Below are 17,258 nucleotides of genomic sequence, written 5' to 3'. Positions count from 1 at the left end.
ATTCAATCGCTGGCCTCTATGCTAAGGCAGCGAGTGAAAACACCTCTAATGATAATTTGCATTAGAGCATGAAAAACAAGACCACTAGGTAGTAGGCTGAAACCATTCTACATAAGTCGCCAGATAACACAAAAAATGATAAACTATTATTTTTGTATGTGCCGTCCAAATTCTTTTCAAGGGCATGTACAAAAATACATTATTTAAAAGCATCATGCTGACCTCAGCAGGCCATCATCCGTATGATGGCATCAAAATTTTGTGAGCCACAATTTCCAACCTACCTCATTAATATTCATGAGGTAGGTCGAATTGCGACCCACTAATATTCAGTATTAGTACATAAGTCTATTGCAAAATACCACACTGGTCAAGAAAATACTGGTCGCAGCTTGCATAATTTAGTACTACTGCCCCTTAGTGAGGTAAGATGCATGTCAGGGGTCATGTGTATCCTATATGTAGCCTAGGTTCTTATCAAGACAGATTGCGCCGCTAACAACCGGCAGGTGAAGGACCCCAAGATCGATATTTTTGTCAAGGTAGGACGTGCAGCCACCTCTGGAGCAGTAGCGGCTGGCATGGCTCGCGGGTGGTGAGGCAGGCACGGGGGGTGTATGGGGTGGCGCACATGGTGCAAATTATAAACAAAACATTAAAAAAGTAACTTACCTTGCCGTGGGTTCGTGTCTCTGCTCCTGCTCTCCTTGTGGAACTCGAGGAACAGGAAGCAGGCCCACTGACCAATCACAACGCTGCAATGCAGCGTTGTGGTTGGTAAGCACCCAGGCTTGTGATTGGTCTGAGCTTCTTGGTTGGACGATGAGCCAGCGAATGGGGTCCAGGGCATGTTCTTCACACAGGCTGTAATGCAGCCTGCATGGAGAACGGGGACGGTGCGCATGACTGGTTTGGGCAGCCCAAGAGGACCGACCAAACAGTCATGACACAGTTAAGAGTTGGCAAATCACTCCTCCCCTGCCCTGATCCTAGAGCAGAGCAGCCCCGCTCGCAAAGGAAACATAAAATGATAATAACTCATAGTTATTATCATTGTATATTTCCTTTACTTTACACTGCTCAAAAGCAGTGGGGAGACGCTCCTCCGCCATAGCGGAGAAGCTCCCACTTCTCCGGAGGGCATGTGAGATGCATCTTTAAAATCGTGGAGGGGTGCAGAAGTGCCAGAATCATTAGGAAATCTGTTTTCAAGACTGCAACCCTCTTTATTAGATATGTGCTATTATAAGCTTTGATCGGGGTTATCCAGGTAATGTTACCTGCAACAAGGGGGGCGTGGCCAAGCAATTTGGCCGACAGGACATGAGCCTCCTCAGCTCCCCGTCCGTCCGTCCGCCTGAACATCCTTTAATTCTCCTGGATGGGCCGCTAAAAACCTGACTTTCTGCGGGGGAAAGACTGCTGGGGCTCCCCTGAGTCTGTGAGACTGACGTCGGGCGAGCTGCGATCCTGTTACGCGCTGAGCGCGAAAGTGCGTAGTGCCGATCAGGCCTACGCGAGAAGCCCTGCTGGATCCGGAGCCTCGTTGATGCGCTCTGGCTTTCGGAGGAGTGAAGGCGCAGCAGGTGGAGCTCCCTCCCTGTGCCCCAGAGCGATGGACTGCCATCGAGTGGTCGGGTGCTGCTGGCGGCTTTTGGATCCTGGCCGTTGAGGGCGGCGAACCTGGTGTGGAGCGAGTGGGCTGCAGGGGAAGTCTGCCGGTGAAGCGGCCTGCTACTGACTTCCTGCCGAGCGTGTGGAGTACTCTTGAGACATGCTGCCATACATCGCCGTCCAGGAGCGGATGGCGGAGACGCAGCGTGTGGTAGCTTGTGCGCCCAACGGACATTGGTGAGTGGGCCTGGGGCGGGCGTGGCTCCCCCAGGCCTAGACCTGGAAAACAGAGCGGTCTGCTGTGAGCCTGGTCGGGTGCCTGAGGGTCACGTCTGCGCTTTGTGCCCCTCCGGGGACTTGCGCTGGGGCCGTAGGCCCTGAAAGTGGTGTTTGTGGGGAGCTTTACTGTCCATCGGCCCCCCCCCCCACCTGTGATCAAGGTGCTGAGCACGGCTGGATTGCGGGGTCTGTGGCCCTATACTTTGGTGTATTGGTCCTGCTGTGGTGCCCCTGGTGAGCGTCGCATGGACTTAGCTGCAGACATTTGAGGACCTAATGAGGTGGACACGACTGGGAGCGGCCCAGGAGCTGAATTGTTTGCTCATTGTTTGGCCTTGCCCATACATACTGCCTGTGTGGATTGTGGATCCCTGGCTGTGGTCCTGCTGATCTGGGGTCTCTGCATGTTTGGACCCACTGGGGCAGCCTTGGCTCTGGCTCTCTCTTGCTGTTGTGGGACAGAGTAGCAGTGTGTGCCACCCTGTCGCTTCGAGGATACTGTGTCCGGAGAGTGGCCCCTGTGTTTTACTACATCTACTGGCCTGGCTTATTTGTGGACCCGTGCTGAGGAGGATCTTCTGACACGTAAATCGTTCCGGTGGGTGCACAAAGTGCATGCGCTGGGGGTAGCAATGGGCAAAGACAAGGCTCAGAAGCTTGCCTGACCTAATACCATCACGCAGTGCACTACTCCTATAAACCCTCCCCCCAGTGGCTGACCAGACAGACTGGAGGGGGGGAAAGGGACTCGGGGGAAGAGCCTGGAGCCCACCAGGGCTGGACTCATGGCGTCCATCCAGGGCTCCAGGAAAGCGCTTGAGGAGAGAATAGATACTGTCTCTGTAGATGTGAACCTAATACATGCGGACCTCCGAAAGGTAGCTGATAAAGTCATGAACGCTGAGGGGCATATAGCAGAACTGAAAGGTGAGGTGTTAACCCTAAAGCAGCAGGTGGCGCAGATGACTGTGGTTACGAAGGCCCTGGAGAGTTGTGCTGAGGAGGCGGAGGGGAGGGCGAGATGCAGCAATATCCGAGTGCTGGGCATCCCCGAAAGGGCAGAACATGGGTCGGCTGCATTCTGAGGGCGCCAAGGGAACACCAAATCTTCCAGTACGAAAATAATATAGTGGCTATATTCCGGGATTACACTTTGAAAGTACAGGACCTTTGGAAATCCTTCCTAGGAGTGAATCGTAAGCTGCAGGACCTGAACATGCAATATATGCTCCTGTATCCTGCCAAGCTGAAGGTGATCTCAGTGGGTAAAGTGCAGTTTTTATGTTCCCCGGAAGATGTTTGGGAGTGGCTGGAGATCCGTGGAGATGGACTGTAGCCTGGAGAAGCGAGGAGCCAGAAGCGATGATGGGGGACACAGCCGAATCGAGCGGAGTCACAAAGTGCTTCGGAGTTATCGCAGAGGAGGATAACGGTGGGCGATGATGGAAAGCTGCAGTCTAATCCCCTCGTGGAGAATACTGTGGATGTCGACTTGCTGGGAGCTGCTTCTGCTGATCCTGATGCGCAAGATCAGACTCTGTCACTAACAATGGACGTTGTGCCTGGGACTTTGTTGAAAGATCTTCTTGGGGGTGAAAGTGATTAAACATTGAATGCCAGGCCGCAGCGTTGCTTGCTGACCCAGGACTACCTCACAGGAGTGGGGTAACGCTGTATGGTGCTGTCTGTTGCTGTGGGAACTGAGTGTGGGGGGAGGGTGAGACTTGAAAAACTTGCAAGTTTGACAGGACATTGGGGGATATTTCCTGGCTCCAGGAAAGTGCTTGAGGACAGAATAGATACTGTCTCTGTGGATGTGAACCTACTACGTGCGGACCTCCGGAAGGTAGCAGATAAAGTCACGAGCGCTGATGGGGATATTGGCAGAACTGAAAGGTGAGATGGTTACTCTAAAGCAGCAGGTGGCGCAGATGACTGTGGTTACGAAGGCCCTGGAGAGTCATGCTTAGGAGGCGGAGGGGAGGGCGAAACGCAGCAATATCTGAGTGCTGGGCATCCCGGAAAGGGTGGAACAGGGGGCAGCTAAGCAATTCCTGGAGTGCTGGATTCGCACCCAACTGTGCCCCGAGGAACTGTCGGACGTGTTCGTGATTGAGAGGGCGCATAGGGCCCTCGTCCCTCCACCGCCCCCGGGGATGCAGCCTCGAGCTATTATAGCTCAAATTCTCAACTATCGGGATAGAGGCTGCATTCTGAGGGTGGCAAGGGAACACCAGAACCTCCAGTACGAAAATAATAAAGTGGCTATCTACCCAGAATACACTTTACAAGTACAAGACCTTTGGAAATCCTTCCTAGGAGTGAAGCGTAAGCTGCAGGACCTGAACATGCAATATATGCTCCTGTATACTGCCAAGCTGAAGGTGATCTCGGGGAGTGAAGCGCAATTCTTCGATTCCCCGGAAGATATTTGGGAGTGGCTGGAGATCCATGGAGATGGACTGTCCCCTGGAGAAGCGAGGAACCAGAAGCGACGATTTGGGACCCGGCCGGACGGGGTCCGCCGGCAGCAGCAGAATCGAGTGGAATCACAAAGTGCTCCGGAGTTATCGCAGAGGAGGAGAACGGTGAGCCAGTGTGATTTTATCCCAGGCCATAGTACGTCCATGAACAAATGACGATTGGTGCATGTACTGCACGAGACGCAGATGGCCCTTGAGAAGATGGCACTGGTCTCTATTGATCTCGAGAAAGCGTTTGACACCGTGGACTGGGGATATCTGTTGGAGAGTCTCGAAAGATTGGGGATTGGACCACGCTTTTGTAGGTGGGTCAAAATATTATTTACGAACGTTGCGGTGCGTGTGGGGTTGGGCCAATCCAGGTCTGCGCAGTGGTTGTTGGCGTGTGGCAAGCGGCAAGGATGCCCACTGTCGTCGTTGCTTTTTGCTTTGGCCATTGAGCCTATGGCGGTATGGGCGAGGCAGCAATTGGATCGCTGGGGCATACAAATTGGAAATGTTATCCACCTCATCTCGTTGTATGCAGATGATGCTCTGTTTTATGCCACGTCCCCGCGTGAGGCTATACCAAACTTATTGCAGATGATGGATCAATTTGCGGTTTATTCTGGATTACACATCAACAGGCATAAGTCTTTGGCGTTCCCTCTGGCAGGACTGAGGGAGTGTGGGGCGAAGGAGCTGACTAAATTGGGTGTGAAATGAGAGACAGACCACTTTAGAAAACTTGGGTTGCAGGTGGCACACGAGGATGCTAAGTTACTTCAGCGGAATATAACCAGGGCAGTTGAGTCACTGAGGCACTCTGTGGACTTTTGGAATACGCTCCCACTGCCCCTAATGGGTAAAATGGCTGTGGCAAAAATGGTGATGCTGCCGAAATTGCTGTATGTCCTGCAGAATGCGTTGGGTCCAATTCCTGCGAAGGTGTTTCGACAGCTAAATTCCCTACTGGTGACCCTATTTTGGGTGGGAAGGCGCTGCAGAGTAGCGCTGCAGGTGCTTTTGAAGAGGTATGAGGAAGGGGGACTGGGGGTGCCTAGGTTTGACTTTTACTACTATGCGGCGCACCTCCAGCATGCAGTGCAGTGGTTGGATGAGGGTGATAATTGGGCAAAGCGTTTACTTGACGGCCAAGTGCATCCAGGGGATCTTCCTGTGATTTTGATGGAGGGTGCTGGGGCGAGTGTGGTACTACCATATGTGGTTAAGCAAACGGCCTTCCTGTGGCAGAAAGCTGTGGTGCTGATGTTGGTGCAGGCTCCTTTTCATTCGGAGTTGCCCATTTGGCAGTTAACTCCAATGTGAAAGATGGTGGCGGCCATGTCCTTCCAGGCTTGGAGGGAGGTTGGCTGCACAGTTTTGGCAGATTTATATGTGAATGACACCTTTCTTACCTTTGAGCAGGCATGCGAAGGGTTTGACTTGTGTCAAGGGCAATATCTTCAATACACAGGCCTGATGGAACTGGCCAAGGCTATGTGGCCCACCTACCCAGACATGCCCCGGACCTCTGAGACTCTAGACATATTGCTAATGTGTGGTGGAGGGCGGGCGTAGATTGGTGTCCTTGTTGTATAAGGCCATGCGGGTGGATTTGGGGTCTCTAGCCCGTAGGGCATGGGATGCTTGGAATGAGGATCTGAAGGTGCCGTTTAATTTTCTGCAGCGGGTGTATATGACCCCGGTGAGGCTCCACCGTATAGATGCCACCCGGTCACATGAATGCCCTAGATGTCTCAGAGCCCACTCGGGGATCATGCATCTGGCATGGGAATGCCCAGATGTTCATCCGTATTAGCTTGCTGTGGTGACAGGGTTCTGTGAAGGGGTGGGAATCTCCCTAGAGGTTACGCCTGAACAGTGCCTCCTGGGGCTGGTACCGCAGCGCAAAAAAAGGAAAATGGCTAATAAGTTACTGCAGCTAGCGTTGGTGTTGGCTAAACGGAGGGTGGCCATTTGCTTGATGGGTAAGCGGGCTCCATCATTTGAAAATTGGATGAGGAATGTTGGAGAGTGGTCCCTGGCGGAGAAACTGCATATGAAAGCCTGTCGCAAATTGGACAAGCTAGAGGAGGATATTGCGCTCTGGAGAGAGCTATGCAGGGACTTGTTGAATCCATCGGGGACTGACAGTGAGCAGGATGGTGAGTCTGATTGTAGCAGCAGCATGTAAGCATTGGTGCTGGGGACAACCCTAACCAGGGTCGGCTCTAGGGTGGTGCGATCGGTGCCACCGCACCGGGCATTGACTTGGTGTGGGGGCGCCCTGTTTGCAAATATATTATGGCTTGAAAAGCACCTGCTGCGGCGTTCCTTGCCTCCAGAAATTTTCAGACATCAATAAAAATGTCAAGATAACTCAGTTGATTAATGTTCTCCCTGGAGAGAGATGGAGTTTTGTCTAGTGGAAGTTTGACTCCTGGTAAAGTAGCTCAGAAGGTTAATATGCCTGCTGCTAAGAATGTGTGCCATGCAGATTACAAAGTGCATATATTGTTAATAGGTCAATTGGTTAGTGCTTTTGTCAGAGAGATCTTTTTACTTGCAGTTTATAAGTTAAAATCCTAATAGGGAACAATGAGCTATTAACTGTAGTGATCAAAGAGCTGCATGCAAACTGCAAGGTGTATAATAGACCTACATGTTTTTAATCTGGTCTTTCCTTAACCTAATCTTGCAAAAAGGGTTCATTTGGGTAGAAATGTATTATTATTATTAAAGAGAAACCCTAACAATTAGTGTTATGTTTTAAATTCTGAATTTGTGCTTTTCCAGACCAAGGACTCAAACTATACTGTCTACCAGTATGGATGACACGTGACTCCAACATCTTTTAATCCTCTGTCTTATGTAACATTTCCTATACGCTGATTTACACGTGTGATTGTCTCTTTTAAATGTGTGTATGATGTAAAGTGATCTGAGGCTCACACTGGTATGAGTGGCGCTATAAAACTAAATGAATCTGAGAGACTGGTTATGGAGACTTGAGGGGCACTGTTAAATGGTGGTAGTGAGGGAATCTGTACCAGCGGTGGTAATTGGGGGCGTCAATAAACATTGTCGCACAGGGCGCCAATAGTGCTAAAGCCGGTGTTCTAAGGAGCACCTGGGTACTGTGATCAGTAAGGTGACCGACAGGCAACGCTGCCACCACGCACCAACATCCACAATCACTGGTAGCGGTTAACGGTTAAGTAAGGCTGCCACCACGCACCAACATCCACCGGTTAACGGTTAAGTAAGGCTGCCACCACGCACCAACATCCACAATAAGTAACGCTGCCACCGGAGCTTTGAATACATGACATGCGCAGTCGAAAGGCAGGGCAATGCTTCCGCGCATGCGCGTTGACTTGTGCGCGGGGAGCAGATAATTATAGTCTCAAAGTTTGGTGGATGCATACGCGCCTGCGCAAAGAGATACGCATGCGCAAATGCTTAGGGGGAGCGCATAGCCGAGGGGAGCAATCCATTATGGAACACCGGCCCTGACCCTAATTGCACCTGGCGCTGGTTTTTACCACTGTCAGTAAAGTGTAAAGTATATTTAACTGTGCAATGTGTTCAGGACTGAAATGTATACAATGGAAATAAGTCAATGCAAATTGTTTCGAAGGATTCTGTGTATGACCGCTCAGTTTTGGTGTGGAATCTTTATAAATAAAGTTCTTAAAGAAACAAAAGAATTTTATTTTTTACCTGCAACAACTGAGATCGTTCATTGGAACCTTCTGCAAAACTCTTAAAGTGTTATTAAATAGCAACAATCATAAAGTGTTTATATCTAGCACTTCATGCCCCTCTTTTTACCGTTCGTATGTGCTATAAATAACAGCTATTAGGAGTTCAGTGCGGGTCCTTACTGCAGACCTTGTTGCTTGCAGGTCTGCTCATCAAGCAATACATTGCGCACTTTCCATTCCCCAAGGAATTTGAAGCATCCCCTGTTGCCCTTGAACACTCCCCCTTCCTTACCACTGCTACCTCTGCAGAGACTGGCGTTGTCGCCTGCTCAGTAACGTACCCTGCACGTCTGAACACAGATATATCCGGTAAGAACCACAAATCAACAAAACAAACAAATAAGTAACTGCAGCCATTCTCCAACCGAAGGTTGATAAACATGTCCACCGAGTCTGCTGCCACTGTTAGAAACTTTCCAAAGTACCCGAGACTTCAGAGTAGGTCTTGTGCGCTGCACTATTACATTATTTAGACATGCTTGTGTTTTAGATGGGTGCCGGTTAAGTGTTTTTGTGAAAGACTAATGAACTGTTGAAATCAGAGACATCATCCCCGAGTAGAACATTTTTTACACTGGTTGTGTTCGCTGGACGGTTCAAACTCTGCTCATTCAATCGCTGGCCTCTATGCTAAGGCAGCGAGTGAAAACACCTCTAATGATAATTTGCATTAGAGCATGAAAAACAAGACCACTAGGTAGTAGGCTGAAACCATTCTACATAAGTCGCCAGATAAGGTGCCATTCTGGAAGTGAAACACTTTTACTCTGGACTTCTTAACTATTGTTCTACGAACTGTTTGGACTAGTAAAGATGGTGGTTGCGTGTCTATATGCACCAGGACGAAAAAGGTATTCGGACAAAATATTGAGTAAGAAATATTGAGCTACATTAATCTCTAGTTTTTAATATCACAACACAGATATAGTGATACAGAAATTTAGTTGACAAACATCGATTTTTTAAGATAAGTAATATCGTTTTCAAAAACATCTTTATTGTTATTGGCATTTTTTAGACTATAGTTGTAAAAATATAATTTTTGAATTATCTTTGTTTTAATTAATATTTTAAGTGTGTATCTTATATATTGCTTGTATAATTGCTGTTAATGTTTTTATATATAGTTTGTAATTGTCTGTTATTTATCATTTTAATTTAATTGTTAATAGTAATTTATAGTGTTGTAGCGGGTTGTGAGGTTGGCAGGTATACAGGGTGGGAAGTTAATTAAGTATAATTAATTGATCATTCTCAATTAATAATTATTATTTAAGTGATAATTAATTATGTAAATTGTGTAATTATTATATTTTTTCAATTAAATTCTAGTGCAGGTCGTTGGGTTTATAGGGGTACGGGTGGGAAGTTCATTAACTAATTATTAATTAATTACTAATTTATTAATCAATATTTAATTGATAATTATGTATGTAAATTGTGTAAAAATGATATGTTTTAAGTTATATGTTTCAGTAATAATATATTAATAATTAATTTGTAGTTATATTTTAGGTGTGAGTTGTGTTTGTAGGGGTATAAGGTGGGAAGTTCATTGAGTAAATATTAAATTCCAATTAATTATTACATTTTAATTAAAATATGTAATTGATTCATAATTATGTAAATTGTTTAATACATATATTTTTTAAGTCACATATTAGGTGTGGGTTGTTGTGTTTTTAGGGGGATAGGGATTGAAAGTTATTTAAGTCATAATTCCCAAATTATTATTCATGTATTATTAATAATTGCATTTATTACTTAATATGTTAATTGTGTTATAATTTCTTATTTTAATGTATTTAATTGTGGGCGCTAGGTATGTGGGAGTATATTGTGGGAATGTAATTAAAGAATAAATGAATAGCATTTTGTTATCATAATTATTTTTAAAAATGCATAATTATGTAAATAGTTTATATATAAATATATATCGTCAGTTTTCCGCCCAAGAGTTTGACGCTGGCGCTGCAATCATGAGGGGCAGTGTGTTACTTTGCGGCAGAGCCACGCCGGTATTCATGAAACAATTCTCGCCTTTCAGCAAGGTGAAGAACGCACTCACTTGTTTTCAGGAATAATCAGGCGGATTTATTAAATATTTGCCATGCCCAATATTGAATAAATCCGCCTGATTATTCCTGAAAACGAGTGAGTGCGTTCTTCACCTTGCCTAAAGGCGAGAATTGTTTCATATAAATATATATATATATATATATATATATATATATATATATATATATATATATATATATATATATATATATATATATATATATATATATATATATATATATATATATCATTTTTATATTAAGAAGTTTATATTTGTGTTCAAATACACCAGGAACTTGGAATTGGTTACATCTCAGACACTTTGAGCCTAGCTCCGTTACTCTGCTGGCTCAAAGTGTGGTTAAATTCTGAATTAACTTTGAACCATCAAATCCTAAGTGACTGTGTACGTTTGGACAACTCTAACAAAATTAAGTGGTTGACCTATGTTAAAAGCGGGCTAACTAAGCTGGGGCGGTCTGAGCTATTTGAATCCCCCGAAAAGATACGGAAGGAGGATGTTATATGGGTAAAAAATAATTTTAAAAAGATATTGTCTGCAGAACGGGAGGTTACTGAGCTGCAGAAACCACTTGTAAGGGCTCATTTTCTAACAAAAACTAACATCTGTATCGAACCCTATTTGATATTAGTTAATATCCCATACCATCGATGGCTTTTAACTAGGTTCCGTTTTAATCTAGTTCCATTCCTGCTCGGCGATTTCCAGGAGTGGAGTAACCCAGAGTCTTCAACACCCTGCAAATGTGATAATTTTTCGACCCAGAATACCCTTCATTTTATGACGTTTTGTCCCTTTTATTCCACTATGCGGAATAAGTACTTAATTCCAATTTTGAAAGGGAAGGGCTTCATGCAGGTTAGACCAGCATTACTTTACCTGCAGTTACTAAGTACACCATGGGATATTTTTAACATTGCCAGCTATTTGGTCTCAGCCACACGTTCTAAAAAGTTGAGAAATAGACTTCCGCTTTCTGACTGTCTAGATTTTTAAAGGTTATATTGTTATTTTAAGTTTTGTATTTTTGTATGCTCGGCACATTGTACATAGTACTTTCCTTGGTCCTGTCTTTGCTTGACGCTTTGCACTCAGTATATCCTATAACTGTACTGTTTGATATGTTTGCACTTTAATCCGTATGCGACATTTGCACTATGCATTAAGCACTTTATGTATCATGTGACAGGTATTGTGCATGATTTCCCTTAGAACTTGCTCGTATCTTGTATTTTTTATGCTTAGAAATGCACTGTTTTTATCTTTGAAATTCTGTTTTTAATTGTCTAGTAATTCACCATGAGTCGGTAGACGATACCCTGTATTTTTATTTGTAACTGTACTATATGATTGTTTGAATTGTTTACTTTTATGACATTAATTTGTCGAATAAAGTATTTGAACTGAACTGAACTGAACTGAACAGTGTTCAATTAATACAGTTATTAAAATATGGTAAGTGTTTGAAGTCTCTCCTGAGTCCAACACTTTCCCTACTGTTCAATAGTAATTTGTACCCTTCCTTTAACCAACGCTTTCCATATTGTTGCACCAACTGCAGTGGGAATAGTACATTTTACCCCTCTGCAGTCCAAAACGTTCCCTTCTGCTGCACAGACTGGAATGGGAATAGCAAATTTTACCCCTCCTGAGTCCAATGCTTTCCCTACTATTGCACCAACTGGAGTGGGAATAATACATTTTACCCCTTCTGCAGTCTAACGCTTTCCCAACTGTTGCTCAGACTGGAGTGAAAATAGTGAAATCACAAAATCAGATGGGTTTGCAGCCACAAAATGACTATACAATGGATGAAGAAGTACATGTGCGAGTCTGAAAAGTTTTCTAAAATGGGTTTTGCGGTCCATAAGAATTGCAGTTTGGAAGGGGCATAAAAGTGGCGAATTTGCAGTTCAGTATGCAATGTGCCAGTAGGTTGCAACTGCAATTCTAGTCCCGAAACCATTGAACAGCAACCAATACCACAAAGAAGGTGGTTACTGGTTCTCAAAGGAAAACGTGTTGGCTACCTGATCCCCGATGGTTTCCCAAACAGAAAACGTATTTTAAAGCAAAACTGGTTCCTTTGTTGTATTTTTTTATGCAAACACAGAGATGGTGGTCCGTTGTCACTTGCAGGCACCATCTCTGTGTTTGCAAACAATCACATGGAGTTACAAATTGCAACCTGCCTATTTAATATTTATTAGGCTAGTTACGACTGGTCATTTTGCGGAACCACCTACTACTAGGACATAGGTCGCTTCCCAAAATCAACACTGTTTACAAACTGTCTGTGCACGATTTGCAACATCTGCGACTGTCATGGCATTAAATCTTGACCCTAGTTGTGAATCCGGTCGATTGTCTGTTGAATACAATGGGTCCGATTCTACCTCTACAACCAAAATGGGCCACGTTTACACCTGTCAGGTACCCACACAAGGCTCCCCAGCAGGTATACATGGCTTTCCAGTTGTTTATCCTTTTTCCTGACACCGCTAGTGGTACTAAGGTTATCTGCTTCATCATGAATTTCCCACATAAGCTGGCAAAGCCTGCATTTTTAGATATTTAAAGACATTTAGTTAACTGTGGCAGCAGAGGGCCCTGAAAAGAGAGAAGCCTGAGGCATGACATGGGAAAAGCATTGCAAAGCGTAAATGTATCTGCCACCAGCATTGTAATGTAGGTGTCAGCACAAGGCTGGGACGTTGCTGCCACTGATCCGCTGCTTCAATACCCAGAATGGTGGCTTGGTATGCGTGTACTAACAGTACCTCCTGATGTGCTCAACCCAAGCCCACAAATCTCGAACAGGTTGTTGAGGACAGCGAGTGTGCCCACTGTGGCAGGTTTTCTGAAATGCAAAATCCACTGAGTACACAACACCAACCCTACACCATCTACAACAGAGTCAGTAGGCCCCCAGGAACCCTACGGCGCAATGCTACCATTCACTGGATCTGCGTATAAGGAAAAACGTACACGAAAACTTGTAGGTACTATAATAACCCGCGTCTGCATGGAAACAGAAAACAACCAGGAGGGTGTGGTGCCCGTTTGTTGCCAAAGAGCTCGGGGTATGAGATCCTAGAGGAAGAGCTTGATTGTCTGAGGTAGTGGAGTCCTTGCCGTAGAGTAAAAACGGTGAGAGAGAAGACCTGGACTTGGAGTAATGAGGATTACCAGGAATTACCGGGTCATTATCTGTGATACCATGTAAGTACACAATATTGTAATTTCTTTATTTATTGACAATCCTTGCTTCATACAATTGTATCTTTACAGATGAAGGCTGCAGCTGCAAGCATCCTTCGGCAAAATGGCATAGTGACCTCAGACCTGGAGTTGCCTGAGTTGACGGCTTTTGGGCACTTTCTGTGTGGACTCAAAGTGGACGAGATTGAGAAGATAAACAAGCAGGAATTCAGGTTGGTGCGGACATTCATCGTGTTTTCTGTTTTAAGGAAGTGCTGTGAAGCTTGGGTCAGTGACAGTAGATGGATGATAGTTAACTGGCTAATAATGTATTAAGCAACTGTTAATTATGCATGCCTACAATTATGAGCCCAACTCATGGTCAATAGCCCATAATGAGGGTAAGGGTAACTAACAACTGGTCTTGGCTCTGAGATGCGGGCAATATGGCTATTAGTGCCATCCTGCTCCCAAAGTCACTTTGCCCAAAACACAAAAGAATTGGAGCTGTGACGCAGCAGGAGGTGTGTCTGTGCACTTGCATACCCGTTCCTATTAACTTTCTTGCAGAGCAGCGTCACGCATATATACTGCACAGCCCAACCACTGCCTTTCAGTGCAGCCATTTTCAGGTCGATCAAACAATAGAAATAAAGAATAAAAACTCAATGACAATTGAAAAACAAGCATTGGCATAGCCAATAGGTTTCGCAATGGGGACCTTATAACTGTTTAGCCATACAACGATTAATATTGTTGCACAAAGGATATTGTGCTGCATAACTAAATACTTTTAAGGTCCAGAAAGCGAGACCAATTGGCTATGCCAATGGTTGTTAGTCATTAGTCATGTGTATTAGAACCAAGCTCTGTACGATATCTGTGGTGAAGAGAAGGAAACAAAACCTTCCTCTTGTGAGTTGGAAAATAGAAGTGTAGTTCAATGCGCACAAAGTAAAATCATTTGAACCAAAAACGATTCAATAAAGTTACCTCCACTGGAATGGATGAGCAGGACAAGTTAATGCATGTATACGTTCATACATGCAACCGCTTGTTCATGCCAAAGTCGTCAAGTGAAAGAACAGCCATTCAAGATGAAACCAAACACCAACGTAATATGTCAGTGCAGACCAATCGCGAAAACACAGGATGTGTCTCCACGTACATGGAAGTGCATATATCGCTGTACTAATAAAGTAAAACGCTCCATGCTGCACGCATATATCGTGGTGCTACTAAAGTAAAAACAAAGCGCTCCATGCTGCGCACCTATGAAAATATGTGCAAGCCATAAACCAACGTGCTATGCCGGTACCGATCCTTTGTGAAATCACATGCACATATTAACCTGATGTTTACACATATCTCACAGCGTTGGTAAAGTGAAAACAAAGCGCTCCATGCTGCGTGCCAACACAAATCAGTACCCACATACTGCGTATTAGTTAAGATGCCCCGTCAATGAGTTCAACATGCCGTTATGGCAAGGAAAGCATACCGTCCTGTGTAGTGGCAGTCCGCGTGTCTATGCACAAAGTGATTCAGTGCTAAACGCGTTCCTTGCATGTAGAATTAAAACAAGCGGCCGCAAAAGTTAATGTGATCGCGATTAAACATCAAAGTGGCCGCGCGCCCCAGAAAGTGAAAGTATTCACGGTAAAGCGTGGCGCGCGCGCCCGCGCACATTCACTGTAGCTCTAGGTTGGCCTGGTAGCACTTTTTGGAGCCCTCTCAATAAATCTCGCCAGACCAGTGCATGCGCTGGGTCAGGCGAGACCTAATGATCCCATTGGTGTGTCGAAAAGAGCAACCTACAGTCATTGTAGTGTCATCCCTAAGGAGCAGTGACATGGGGCAGAGCCTTGGGCTCTGAGTAAGCCCTACCCACTTTAAAAATATTGTAAGACAGGAAGTGGAGTGGGAGAGGGATCCACATCCTGAGCTGGATGAAAAGCAGACTATTCTCATTCAAGGTTAGAAATCTGGCAACCAAACCATGCTTCCTGAGCGTCACTTCTATCAATCATTGCCTGGAAATTAAGCGTTCAGATTGGCTGATCAGATCCCAACATCCAGTTCCAAGTGCTGTATTTATTTACACTCACTTTCTCGAGAAAGCTTCTTACCCAAACTTAGTGTCTCTCAACTGATTGTCTTTCTCAGCGTGGAGCGCGGGGCTTCCTGCTATGGAGTTACTCTTTCTTTAAGATAAGCGGTGTTGGATTCAGAAGGTAGTTCAAGTAAAGGGGGGTTAGATGGAGTATCTTACAATTGAACAGCTGATTACTGTAGCAAAAGTTCCTCCTGGTCGTTGGCGCTGTGCTCTGAATTAATTTACACTAAAAGAAGGGAGGAGCGAGTGTAGCTCTCGATAACTGAAATTATAGTCCATCTGCCATGTGTCAAATTTAAATAAAACAGAGTTTATCATGTAGTACGTAGTTTTACATTGTTGTGAACCATTTCTGGGTGGACTTTTACTACACAAAAAAGAAACGCTGACTTATGTTGTGTCAAATATTGCCGTCAAGGACTCCATTCAGAAGAGGTATTTATTCTCTTTGCGACTTTTAAATAAATACTAACTCCCTGAGAAAGCCACTCCGCCATAGCGGAGGGCAAAACATGTTTCCGCCATAACAGGATTGGACATTACAGCTGTTTACTGAAATAGAATTTAGTACGATCATTAAATCGAAGAAAAATAATAAGATTGCACTAAATCAAATTGCAAAAAGTTAATCGAATATTGCAGCTATTTATGCAAAGCAAAGATATTTGTAACACGATAAAATCTGATTTATTTAAATACAACAGATGGAAAACCGAATTAAATTTAGATCCTCTAGTGTTGCATTCACTATTCTCTTCTTTTGGATACGGGAGGTATTTGCCTAGGCAGGAAGTTAATGGCTGACAGAGGGTGCAGAGAGCAGGAACTGCAGAGGCCAAGCATCGTCTTGCTCTACACGTTTTGTAACGGGTTCATGGATATGTTTTGATTTTTACACATCTGCATCTAGGTGTTGTGAATGTAGTAAGTGCACATTAACGCCTGCTCCCGCAGGCAATACCAGTTTCTGATATCCTGCACTCACAATTATTGGCCAAAGCCGGAAGCAGGGGCCTCTACAGAGACGCACAGCAATCGACTTGAGCTATTGCCACTTAGTTGTAGGCATTCCATCTTTTACTGCCATCCACATGTTACCCACTTGAAGCAAAGCACAGTGGATGAATTGTGGCAAAACCGAAATAAGAGCTGTGGGCACCAGCCCTGCCTTCCCTGCTGTTACACACTAGACAGACAGCCTTTGACCCCCACCCAGAAAAAAACACTTTTTACTAAACGTACAAAAATACAAAAAACTGACATGCTGTTCAAAAAGAAGAATACACCCTGCCACCCCTCCCCCTCTCCTAAGAAGCAAAGTGCAGGTCAGAGCCGAGGTTTCTGAGGGTGGCCTATCAACTTTAAAAACAAAATTGATACTGGAGGTGATGAAGGCATGCCCCCGAGATCTGCACAGAAGCAGAACATAACTAGCAGGTGTTCTTGCCACGTAATTGCAGGCGGTAGACTTTTAGTGCCTCACTGTCTCCAAAAGTCACTACCACTCAAAGCAAGATGGATAAACTGCGACAAACGAGGGACTAAATGTATGTGTGTCTACCCACCTGGACTGCACTGCTCCCTGCCATTGCACAGACACTGGCTCCGCCACTAAGAAGCAATGATAAAGCGCAGAGCTGAGGGTTCTGGGGAATGCCTAGCAACTGGAGAAACAAAAGTGGTAGCAAAGATGGTGAAGGCGCCAGGTGCCTGGCATGCGCCAGTGTAGTATCTGG

General features: G+C 45.0%; 1 protein-coding gene across 1 annotated transcript in view; it reads left to right on the top strand.

The window, feature by feature from the left end:
- Positions 1 to 17,258, top strand: part of STRC (stereocilin) — a 378,265-nt gene that overhangs the window by 307,008 nt on the left and 53,999 nt on the right. Inside the window, exon 24 of the mRNA XM_085646154.1 lies at positions 13,497 to 13,639. Within this exon, the coding sequence (XP_085502280.1) occupies positions 13,497 to 13,639 (143 nt within the window). The remainder of the gene's footprint in view (positions 1 to 13,496; positions 13,640 to 17,258) is intronic.

The sequence above is a fragment of the Triturus cristatus genome, chromosome 3_1, assembly GCF_964204655.1.
Source record: "Triturus cristatus chromosome 3_1, aTriCri1.1, whole genome shotgun sequence".
In the NCBI taxonomy this organism is placed as follows: Eukaryota; Metazoa; Chordata; class Amphibia; order Caudata; family Salamandridae; genus Triturus; species Triturus cristatus.
The sequence above is the reverse complement of the archived record's forward strand: the minus strand, read 5'-3'. Positions and strand labels throughout refer to the sequence as shown.